We start from the raw sequence: 12,858 nt of genomic DNA on the forward strand, positions 1-12,858 counted from the left end.
ATATGGACTGTGGACATGAACTTGAAATCCTTTTTGTTGGGACCAATTTGTGCTCATTATATAAATGAAATGTTTGGCAAATTGCGACTTGGCATTTATGGGCAGCACAAAAAAAAAAAAAGAGTAGTAGAGAGTAGAGTAATATGTAGAAAAATATGGACAAAATGGTTAACCTTGAAAAGTGCAGAAATGCGGTTCAAAACAGACGCCAATGGGCGGCCAAAGTCAACGGAAGTGTTGCCGGAAAAGGATAATTTACGCAGTATTTCAATTTGTTTAATAGTAAAACAAAAATATATATATATAAATATTTATTTGAATATATATTTATATCATATATTCGTGTTAAGTTGGTGAAAAAGTCAAGACGTGCCGCCACCAGACGCAGATAAGCTTATATATGTATATATATACATATGTATATATAAATAAAAGAAAAAAAAAATATTTTTTTTTTGAGACACGCTCACGGCATGCGTTTTACGGTTTTTATTACGTTGATAAGCGCGCCGTAGCGTTTTGGCAATTCGCCTGTATAGACAGGCCAGCTTTGAACTTTGAATTACACACAGATAGAGACAGCAACAGAGACAGGGGCGGAGACAGAGACGGAGAGAGTGACAGGCCGCGGCATACGCATTGAATTTATGCGGGCGGGACAACACGGCGCACACATGTCCAACATTTTTTTTGGGGTCGTCTGCTGTTATCACTGCCCGGCCGGCATTACCAACTATTTACATGTGTTTGTGTGAGTATGTGAGCGCCAGCTGTGTAGCACTTTTTTTTAGTATTTATATTATTTTCAAATTGGATTATCAGTTGTTGTTCAGATTTCGATTTCACGGCAGCAGCAGTAGCCAGCGCAGCATCAGCTGCCACAGCAGCCGCCCTCTTAATTCAGTCAGTTCCTGTACGCCGCACGGTGCAAATAGACAGACGTTCGTGAACCGCGAATTAGATGAATTATCGATAACATAACTCACGCCGCTCTCTATCTCTCTTTTTCTCGCACTGTGTATATGTGTGTGTGTGTGACCAGTGTTGTGAACTGATCGATTGCATTGTGTTGGCCGTTCTGCTGGTGTTGGTGCGTGAGGTGTGCAAATTATCAGATCTTGCATACACTCACGCATATATATAGAGACATACACACACACACACACGACTGTGTTTATGGCAAGCACAATAATAATATTCACATATGCACACAAACATACATATATTATTATATTCTTGGACACGGTGCGCGCGCGTGTTTAGAGAACGCAAAACAACGGTATTCAAAAGAAACGAAAACAGGAAAATAAAAGGAAGCAATTATCGCACAGACGTAATCATTGATTACGCTTAAAATAGGTGAATTGTTGGCTAGATTAAGCCGTTAGGAAAAAAGTGTTGTATAACAGTATAAGAGTATAAAAGCATAAAAGTGTAAAAGTATAAAAGTAAAACAGTATAACAGTATAACAGTATAACAGTATAACAGTATAACAGTATAACAGTATAACAGTATAACAGTATAACAGTATAACAGTATATGTAAAGAGGCAAATTTATATGAGATGTATATGCATATAGTTTCTATACCAATTCGATTATAATTAGCTGAGCTATCCGGTTCACGTTTCGTTTTTAATTGCCCGAACGGCGAGCCCCCTTGCAATGTCTGTGTGTCTGGCTATTTCATTTATTTATCTCCGACTTTAACAACACAACACAACACAAACTAGGAAAGCAAAAGTTCAAAAGGCCAGCAAACACCATGCGATTAAAACAAATAAATAAACAATTCATTTATTGTGCTACAAGTTGCGATGCTCAAGGATTAATGTACGGAGAGGCATTTCAATTGCTGTTTTTGTGTCTAGTCGTAATCTGTAATAATGTTGTTGTTGCTGTTCTCCCTTCTCAATTGAGTGAGTCTGGGTGTCTGCTCCACTGAGCGCAATTGATTAACTGATAATTATCGAGCCAGAGGCATGAGAGACAACATTATTAATAAAAATAAACAAGAGTCGCAACACAGCATAAGCTAAGGTTTGACATACATCAGAAATATATGTGAGTGAGATTGTAAAGAATTAGTTCAAGGTCAATATTTGAAATAAAGCTTTAAAAAAGACATAAAAAATCTACTAAAATTAAAAAAAAAAACATATATAGTCAAAGAAAAGACAATATAAATTCATAGAATTCCGAAACAGCGGGACAAATGAGTGAAATTAATTAATCGAATTGAGTAAGGAAAATAACATATACATATATATTTATGTGTATACGCATTACGGGGCTATCCTTTAGCTCTTTGGACTATAGGGCGCAATAAGAGAAGGCGGCTCTGAAGTCTGATTCAGTCTCTGTTTTTGTGATTATCAAGCAAGGTTGGCATTCGAGCGTATCGCAAAAAGAATAAAATAAATACACACATCTTAATTTGCTGGAACGCAAATAATAATAAACAAATGTGTACACATATACTGTTATATAAATATATTTAAAATATATTGTTATTATATGTGTTTACCATTAAATAATTAATCAATCAAGTGTGAGCAATTTTTTTAGCTAAGCAGAGTGAAGGAAACTTAAATACAATTAGTGCTTTAATTAAAATAAATTTGTATAAAATGTAAAATTAAAAATACTATTTTATAAATTCACAAAAAAAAATTTACAAAATATTTAAGTTAGTTTTTACTTCTTTTGCCAAAAAATCATTAAAAATAACTCCATGAGGCAATAACCTTGAGTAATTTTGTAACTTATTTTAAAAATTTAAATAATCTGAAAAAAATGTTTACTTACTTCAAGAAAAATCCATCAGGCTATAAGATTGTTAATTATTTAATGTTTCAATTTCCTTAAATTTTGCTTTGATTTTAGAAAAAGTAAAGAATCAAGAATATTAAAATATATGTATATTTCCTTGCATTTAGCTAATAAAAATAAAATTTATTGCGCGCTCATAAAAAATAAAAAAGTAGAAAACGGGGAAATATTCTAATAAAATTTTATATTTAATCGAGCCAATAATATATATATATATAAATATAAACTGTTTATTTTGGCTAAACTTCACGTGCGCCAAAAGTTTATAAACAAACGAGAATTGTTGCAGAGAGCGGTGTGTGTTATTGGCCACTAAAATGGCCGGGTCTGGCGAAGTGAATGAGGTTGTTTATGATCATCGTATACTGCGTGACTGGTCCAATGTGAATAATACCAACGGCACAATGCATCTGTCCAAGGATATGATATTTAATGACGGCCATCGTCTGTCCATCGCGGTCTACAGGTGAGTGTGAGCAATGGAGAAAAGGGAAATGGGAATGGAATGGAAAACGGGAATGAGAAATGCGAATGGGAAATGAAATGGGAATGTGATTGGGACTTTCTATACTCAGCTTAACATGTGAGATCACCCACACACACAGTTGCCCAGGCCAGCATTGTTGTACTTTGCCACACACACATGCATACACTCACACACATATATATAGGCAGTTACACACACACAGTCGCGCTGATAAGCAGCGATTGTCTATGCACTTTTCTAAAAACTTATCAGCCAATGTGTAGGTGTGTGGTTGTGGTTATAAATAAGTATAAATCATGTCGTGCTCATGTCTATCAGTCTCTGATTTTAATAATTTTTCACTTGGAATTTGAACGCTTTGGATCAGCGTAGGGTTCACTTTAATAGAGTGATTCGAAATGTTACACAGATCGTAGCAGCTGATTGACGTTCACAAAACTGACTAAGAAGCCCGTAGAAAGTAGTTTTTCGAAAGAAAAAAAAATGCATATTATACAAATTTAGTTTTATTAAATAAAATAATATACGTTGTACAACTAGGTGCTTATTGTTGCGGGTATTGAATTATTTAGTTAATGATTAAATCGAATTTATGCTAAGTTCCAATATGCGTATACGTAATATTGATAATGGAAAATGTTAATAAAAACTGGAATTTTCATTATGAGAATAATTAATACTCAGAATAAATCTTAGTATATATATGTACATATATATAATTCTTTATAGAAATTTTAAGCACCTTACACAGTCTAGACAGTTGATTGATTGAGTAGTAACAAATAAATATCAAATAGTTTCAGTTATGTAAATTTTATAAACTTTTTAATTATGACTATGAATTAGCAATAAAATTTTTTATAAAATGCTAATAAAATATATGCAAATTTATTAAATATAGCATTATGTTATAAATAATATTTTTTAACAATAGATTAATACTTTGCTTGATTCTACATATTTTTGTTAAATATATCTATTAAGTACAAAATACATTGCAAAAGATAATTAACACAATTTTTTTTTTTTTTTTTTTTTTTTTTTTTGTAAGCTGCTTATGTCTGCAAATCATATTTAAATACAACAATAACTGCATTTGACATTTCAATTTGAGAGAATTGTAAATTTTTATGTCTACATTAAGCCAAGACTAACTTCAGTCTTTTATTTTAGCCATGCGCTAAAAGGTCTTTGAACGCGAGTCATAAAATTATATTTGCTGAACGAACGTTGCAGCGTTTATCGTTTATGGAAAAATCGTTATGTTTGGTAAAATCGGCGAAAATGTGTTATGAAAGTGAGCTTCGACTAGCATATACCCTAAACTATGAAGCATAAGTAGTTGGTATTTTCCAGACATTTATATTTATTTATTTTTACCTGATTTTACAAAAAATGTCTGTGTTCGCTTTGGGAGTTGCTATTCATTTGATTCTTTAATTTACTTTTTATTTTATTAAATGCATATGCAATGTATTCTATGTATGAAATAGTATTTCAGTGTTATGCTTAAGTTCTGGTTACTTTAATGCAGTAAAATGTTATTATACTGATACTGGACCGATATAGCCTGGGAGTATATTCTAACATTTATTTATTTATTTATATCTGATATCTTTGTAAATATTGTTTTGTAATATTTGCATAATCTTTATCATTATGTAATATATTATCAGACTGCAGTATATTTTAACATATTATTTTGTAATATTCGCCTACTCTTTAATATTGTGCTACACATTATCACACTGCAATAAATTTTGATATATTGGCTATAAAAATCATTTTTGCTAGCTAACGACTTTTATTGCGTTTTATCAAACAATCGTTGAGCTTGTCGAAATGTGTGAAGTCCGTTTCGATTTGTTATACGTTTCTAAGGTTTACAAATTTGGCATTCTTATAATTTAACATACTCTACAGATAAGATATATAAAACATTTAATATTATTAAATTCTTATTATTATTTAAAAAAACTATTATTTTCTTTTTTTGTCCTATTAATTTATTTTTTGTTATTTGCAACAAAAAAAAAAAAAAAATAAAATAAAATAAATAAATATATACAAAAGTAATATATTCTTTTAAATAAATTTTTTATTCAGTCCATAATTGTTTTAATATTTTCAATTATGTATTGAAATATAAATTAAATAATTATGTATATAGTTGCAACGAATAAGTGCCAAAAACAAAGAAGTTTACAAACAATATATATGAGCAATAAATTTCTCTTCTTTATGCTAAAGAAATTTAAATTGTTGTTACTCATTTCCGGTTCGCTCCTTCCTTCATGACTTTATCATAGTTTTTCATTATAAACACCTTAATGTACATACCCCATGATTGCCATTGCGATATAAACTATTACATAAATATAGTGATAAGCTCCACAGTCACTCCTTCCTTGGGTCGTTTGAGTTGCAGTTGAGTTCGCTGCTTTGTTCAATTCGTATGACCCACTTAGCACAGAGCCGAATGGCACCCACGCAACGTCAAGCCGCGCCCCGCCCCGCCCCCACACGTGATTGGCTTATCCCCCGAACGATAACGCTCAGTCGCTCGCTCGTGCTGTTGGCCGATTAATCGCCACGACCTTTTCCCATTCGCAGCATACTCTTTGTGATCTCGTCAATTGGGAACTGCACCGTGCTCTATCTGCTGACCAAGCGTCGACTGCGTGGTCCCTTGCGTATCGACATCATGCTAATGCATTTGGCCATTGCCGATCTAATGGTGACGTTTCTGCTGATGCCGCTAGAGATTGCGTGGGCCTGGACGGTGCAGTGGCGTTCCACGGACCTCATGTGCCGTCTCATGAGCTTCTTTCGCGTGTTCGGACTGTACTTGTCCAGCTTTGTCATGGTCTGCATATCGCTCGACAGGTGAGTTGACGGCAAATTCGACTGTGTCGCTAATGGACCAAATTGATTGGCCAGATAAGGCGACAAACACAAACACACACACACACATAGAGACAAAGTGTCAATCGCTTGCCTAACATTCCGATTAAGTCTCTCTCTCTCTTTCCCACTCTAGATACTATGCAATCCTGAAGCCACTGAAACGATCCTACAATCGTGGTCGCATCATGCTGGCCTGCGCTTGGCTGGGCTCCGTCATCTGCAGCATTCCGCAGGTGGGTCCGACACACACACAGTAGCTAACCAATTCCAATTAATGTCACTCATTGCCATTGCCATTGCAGGCCTTTCTCTTCCACGTCGAGGAGCATCCGACCGTCAAAGGCTACTTTCAGTGCGTCACCTTTCATTCGTTCGCCGGTGATTTTGACAACTCGCTCTATCAGATCGGCACAATGTGTGCCATGTACGCATTTCCATTGATCGCATTCATTTATTGCTACGGTGCCATCTACCTGGAGATCTATCGCAAGAATCAGCGTGTGCTGAAGGATGTCATCGCTGAGCGCTTTCGCCGCTCCAACGACGACGTCTTGAGTCGCGCCAAGAAACGCACTCTCAAGATGACCATCACGATTGTGATTGTGTTCATTATCTGCTGGACTCCGTACTATTTCATATGCATGTGGTATTCCCTCGACAAGACGTCCGTGCATAAGGTCAATTCGCTGGTGCGCAAAGCTCTGTTCATATTCGCCTCAACGAATTCGTGCATGAATCCCTTGGTCTATGGGCTGTACAATATACGTGGACGCATGAACAACAACAACAATGTGGTAAGAGAGGATCTCTCTAAATTTCCTTTCGTATCTCTTTTTCTTTGTATACCCTAAACCCATGGAAAATGGGAAATCAAACGACAATGATTTTCTGAAAAGTATGTGAGGCGTGGCAGACCCCATAAAGTATATATATATTCTCGATCAGGCCGACTAGCTGAGTCGATTCCGTCTGTTCGTATGTATGAAAACGTTGATCTCACATAAAAAAGAGCTGGATATTTGCAATTTTTTGTGAATTACGATTGTTTCAAAGTAACGATAATTATTTTTGTTTAAATATTATCGATTAAAGCCTTATCGAAAATCAGTTATTAAATGAAATCTTATACATGTTTATAGCTAGACTCTCCAGATTTCATTTATAGATGCATGTGAGTATTATACAATTTCGATTTATTGTTATTATTGATGCTGCCCCTAAATTCTCCTTTTCTTCTTTCTCCTTTCCATTGAGTTTGAAAAAGGGGATTTCGTAGTCCAGCAGTCTTGACTTTCTTACCTGCTTTAATTTATATTATTATTAATTGTTTAGGCTTTCTGCTACTTTTAGATGCAGCTTTATCTAGTTTCATAACTCTCTCTCTCTCTCTCTTTCTAACTTTTCTCATAATTCTCTTTTCTTTTAATTGAATCTAAATTTTCTGCTTCAATTTTCAGTCAGTCAACAATCGTCACACTTCGCTCTCGAATCGCCTGGACTCCTCCAATCAATTACTGCAGAAGCCCATTAACACACTGCCCAATGGCAATGGCAATGTGGTGGCTGCTGCTGTGGCTGCCACCACAAAGCTGGCGCATGTGGTGCGCTTGAAGACAAATGGTGCTGGTGGTGGTGACGTGCAGTCTCCAACTGCAGCAGCGCCGCTCGCCGCCCCACCGGATGCGAATGGCGACGACGCTGTCAGTGTCTCTGTTGTCACCGTCAAGTGCGGACACTCGGAGCAGACTGCCAAGCAGCCCAAGACACCCATCATCTGCCTCAGGTAATGTTTGTGCGCCTCCGTTGCTGCCGTTTACCTTTTTATGACATTCCCCATCTCCCATCAACTTCACTTTTCATTTAGGTTTTCGCACAGTTGTCGGCATAAATTGTCAGGTTTTATGTTGCGGTCTAAATTTGCCAGAGCTGCGCGCCATTGCGTGGCTCCTGGCTCGCTTAATTTAGCCACAATAGGAAAGTGAATTTGTGGTTAGCCGCGCATGGGGTTAATGGGTTATATGGGTAGTACAGTCTGGAGTTTGTGTTGTGCAATGAAAGCTCAACTGGCAGCTCAGCGGGAATCCTTTTCTTTTCAGTTAGCAACCAGAAATCAAAATAAAACAAATTTCATGCTGAACTTCGATTCCTCGTTTACGAGTTAATATCGCATACTTCTGTCTCCAGTCCGCAGTCCGAAGGAATTTTTTAGCTATCTAGGTTTAACTATTTAAATTCTGGATGAAAAGAATTTAGTTCTTTATGGCTGCTGTATGTGGACGGAGTCAGAGTAAGGCACGTCTTTGGCTATACATACATATAGAGTGTAGTATTAATAGAATTAATTTGTTTATTAGTCTTACTGTATACCTAGCTACGGCATATATTAGTATAGCTATATGATCCGATTTGATTGATTATCACATATGTATAAAGCAATAAATCTTCACAAAGCGTTGCTGGTATAGCTTTGGGTATGTTATTGTTATTTTGAGTCAATTCATCACTCAAACAAAATTATACTAAATTAAAAAAAAAAAAAACTACTTTATACAGTTAGTTTGAGAATTTTTCTTCCACACGAAGTAGGTTGCCGAACTGATTTTGCAGACCTTCGATGAGCAACCCTATCGCATATATCCATCTAACCATATGAAGTATATACATATGTATACATATACTAATACCAATTGTTCAGATTGACAAACTAGATGAAGGAAACCATATATACATATATCTATAGCTGATGATTGCGATTTAGTTTATATTTACATTACATTTTCTTTACTGCTGATTAACATTTCTGTTAACATAAAATTTTAATCACCCTAGCTATATTTATGTCTGTTTTTGTGGATACTGATCGACTCTTAATTAATTGAAACCATAAAAGCCTTATCTATCTCTATGTATAGTAGTTCATTAAAAATACTTGGAGGAGGCTTATCTTCAGGGAATCTCTGTTTATTTGCACCTTTGACCATATGCTGACCTTGAGTAGCTACATTAACCCCCGCCCAGATGTTAGTTTATGCTAATGTCGACCTGACACCGAAGTGGGATCCACTTAAAAACCCATATATCACATTGTGTCAACTCATCAACATCAACAACAATGCAAAAGACTAAAACAAATCGTGTATGTATGTGTGTGTGTGTGTGTGCCTGTGTACTTACAGCTGCGGCGACTCCATCGATACGGCCAGTGCGGAAAAGAAGACATAGATTACAGGGTATCTGGAGCAGAGATTCAATGACAACAGATGAGTTAATTAAGAGTTGCTACCGTTTAACGTTTGATGCGGCTCCGAACAAAAGGCTTCTTAATTTGCTTCTTCTTTTTTGCATTTAACTTACAGATTAAAATGTTAAGAGCACGATTACAAAAAAAAAAAAAAAAAAAAAAAAAAAAAAAAAAAAAAAAAAAACCAAAAGAAAAAAAAAATGGTCTAGGCCTGTTGAATGTTAAAAACCTATCATCAAATACGCTTAAGACGTAATAGCGCGTAATATTAGATACTCTAGTTAGTTGGCTTATTGCTTAATTTAAATTAATTTATTCATAAACACACAGAATATCATATGTAAAATTATAGAAAAATAGCAAATAACAACAAAATGAACCAACAGAACAACAACAATGCGATGTGTGTAATTAATGATCAGGTCCACAGGCTACACCCTAGCCATAACTATAGAGCTCTGGCTTTATTTGCATTGGGTCTTTTCATAAAGACGACGTTAATCATTTGCTTTATAGCCTGCGTTGACGCTAATTATATGGTCAATCGCAAGCGTGTGTGTCCGTATGTGTGTGTGTGTGTGCGCTTTTAAATATTTATTAGACATAGATATGCGATGAATAGAAAACTCGTTCCATTTGAGGGCAAACTCGGGAGTTGTATTGACTGACCTTTAACTAGTTTTTTATATTTTTTATTATTTATTCACTTAACTGCGCAAGTGTGCGTAGTTGTAGGGCTTTAAATAGGGTAAGTGGAGCTCTATGTAAAGGAGAGTAAGTGTAAATATAATATATAAATATAAGCAAATTGTGTATTGCTGGAAAAGCATACAGAAATATGGGTGGAAAATTAAGAGTATGTTGAGAGCGAAACAATTCACAACACTATTATCCATAGTCATTTGGAATATAAATATGTATGTAACTTATAAATCTACTGCATTAGTTAGGTTTTGAGCCTATCTAAAGTAATATTGCATAACAAGAGCTGAACACCTCTCTTCCTCTTTTGCAAAATAACCAATTGAAAATTAATAACGAAAGCTTTAGTTTGATTTTGCGTGAGTTTGGAGTTTGTTTCACTTTTAGGTACTTCATTTAGGCATTTGTGGACCACAGATTTTGATTAAACATGAGATGCTCTATTAATAAAATAAGTTTATGTTAATTATATATATATTTATTAGAAGTGGATTTAAGAACTGTGTTTACATTTTAATAACTATTATTATTCCCTGAATATCAGACTTCCATAGGTCTACATATTCCTTGTAGTAGTTGCTTTGTATTTTGATAAATTCTTTTAGTTTTGTTAGTTTTTTAGCAACTGTTTTTGGTAAGACTAAGATTCTTGTAAACCCAAGTCAAATTTACCTTAAATTTTTGGCATGATATGTGTTTTCTATGAAGCCTATATACGTCCTATATATGTATGGATTTTGTTTTGACTCGAGTACCAATCCATGCATAGCCATGCAGAGCCGACTCTCGTTATTTCGAAATTCAAGGGACTCTTAAAATATTTTGAATTGTCGAGTGTTTAACCATATGAGTACGAATTACCGCGTCTTAGCAATGATTTTTAGTTCGAATTACTGAGTGATAACTGTGAATTAATGAGAGGTTCGAAATAACGCAGGTTTGAAATAACAAGAGACGACATAACTACTAAACTATATAGCTAATCTTTAATACCCAGTGATCTATTAATCTCCTAATAATATTTATATGCCAATATTTGCCAATCAACTAGTTATGCATAGTTTGCCTTGTATTTAACGAGCTAAAACAGCTTTTATTCACTAATTTGTCCGTCGTAATTTTTACAACGTAGTTTTGGCTCTTTGTATGGCCCCACACACCCACGCACCATCCTATGCGACAGTTTTAAGTGCGACCACTGCGCCAGTTTGAGAGTAACCCAATTAATGGTCAGAAAGGCATAAAAGACAATTTCCTGAGTGAGCGGACAGTGTTAGAAAGTGGCTCACTTTCGTTACACTGCACAGCAAAGTCACGTTCACACACATGCTCGAAAAAGAGCGCCGCAAATAAAGTGAGGAATGCGTGTAATCGAAAGCTTGAAGATCGAAAAATAAACATGTTAATAATACAATTTTATGATTAATACGAAATGAACTGCAACAACAGCAACAACAAAAGGCATCAACAAAAGGCAACAACCGAGGGGTAGTCAGACATGCAAGCTGAGTTGTAGCGCCGCCAAAGTGCGTGGGTCGTTGATGCTGCGCGCCACAATAAACACAACAACAACAACAACATCGTCCGATCTCAACGAGCTGCACACCGTGCCGCTTATTTATAAATCACGCACATAATGAAATTTCAGCAAGTGGTCGTCGTGTCCAAAAAAAAAAAAAAAAAAAAAAAAATGCAGTCAACAAGCGAAATATGCAGCATCGACGATGAGATGTGAATCCGCTCTGCCTGGAACTGGGTGTGCTTCATATGATATATATGCATAATGCTTCAGGCCAGTTCGGGGCATGGCTTGACATGGCTGGCGACATAATGATGAACTGGTAGATCTGAAGATCTGCTTTCTTTGCCAGCTACTGACGTGTTACGCATCACTTCTGCTGTCAGTTTGATAGAGGGCGGCGAAACGGGGCTGGGGCTGGGGGCCCGGCGTCAACACTTGTAGTGCATAAGTAGCCATTAATAGGTGCCACATGGACATAACACTATTTTGGGTCTGGGGTGTTTTGATTTTAACGAGTGTTGTTGCTTGGTTGTTGGTCTTTAATGATTGCACGGTTCGTGCCCGATTTTATGAGCCCCATTTCTGGGCATTTTTGAAGTGCCCAGCTTTTACGTGCTGTGTGCCCTGGCCGGGATGAAATGTGGGGAATGCGGCAAGGCTGAATGCATAAAAAAGGGTTCCGAGTATTCACAGAGAATGTGCTTTATGAGCAAGGGCAACATTGTTGTTGGGTTTCGATTTCGAAATAAGAGCAGAGACTTTATACTTTATTGATACAAGTTTAGGGTCCAATCGGATGGTAAATGTAGGATAATTTGTTGCATTAAATGACAAATTAGGCAGATCAGCAAGCTAAATCCATAAATTATTCATTAAGAAAAACACATAAACTTGAAATAACAGAAAACCAGCTTGATGTAAATTATTTATCAATTAGTCATCGATCAAGTTGTATTTCTAATTCACTTATTCCGTGAATCGTTTAAAACAAGTTTTCAAAAATCTGGCAGCACTCGTTGCCAACCCATGCAAATTTTCACGTAGGCGTCCTAGCTTACTCACGCGCTAAAATATCCTAATTGGATAGTCAATGTGTAGGATTATTTGTAGTAAACCTAAATAGGCAGATCCGCAATTTATATCACTTTCTTGTTATGCATTAAAAGC

General features: G+C 35.8%; 1 protein-coding gene across 6 annotated transcripts; it reads left to right on the forward strand.

Annotated features, from left to right (window-relative positions):
• The first annotated feature begins 909 nt into the window (after positions 1-909).
• On the forward strand, positions 910-9,864 carry AkhR (Adipokinetic hormone receptor). Of its 6 annotated transcripts, none has more exons than XM_089465688.1 (7): positions 910-1,359; positions 2,887-3,298; positions 5,933-6,205; positions 6,360-6,459; positions 6,529-7,020; positions 7,684-8,009; positions 9,403-9,864. In XM_089465688.1, exons 2-7 carry the CDS (start codon positions 3,150-3,152, stop codon positions 9,446-9,448), a joined length of 1,386 nt encoding a protein of 461 aa, XP_089321814.1. In that variant the 5' UTR covers positions 910-1,359; positions 2,887-3,149; the 3' UTR covers positions 9,449-9,864. The 6 variants fall into 6 exon arrangements, with proteins under 6 accessions (XP_089321814.1, XP_017857754.1, XP_017857753.1 ...); XM_018002265.2 differs by having other exon boundaries at positions 2,940-3,298; XM_018002264.2 differs by having other exon boundaries at positions 3,095-3,298.
• The last annotated feature ends 2,994 nt before the right edge of the window (positions 9,865-12,858 follow it).

This window comes from Drosophila arizonae, chromosome 3, assembly GCF_054131065.1.
Source record: "Drosophila arizonae isolate 15081-1271.41 chromosome 3, UAZ_ARI_1.0, whole genome shotgun sequence".
Lineage (NCBI taxonomy): Eukaryota > Metazoa > Arthropoda > Insecta > Diptera > Drosophilidae > Drosophila > Drosophila arizonae.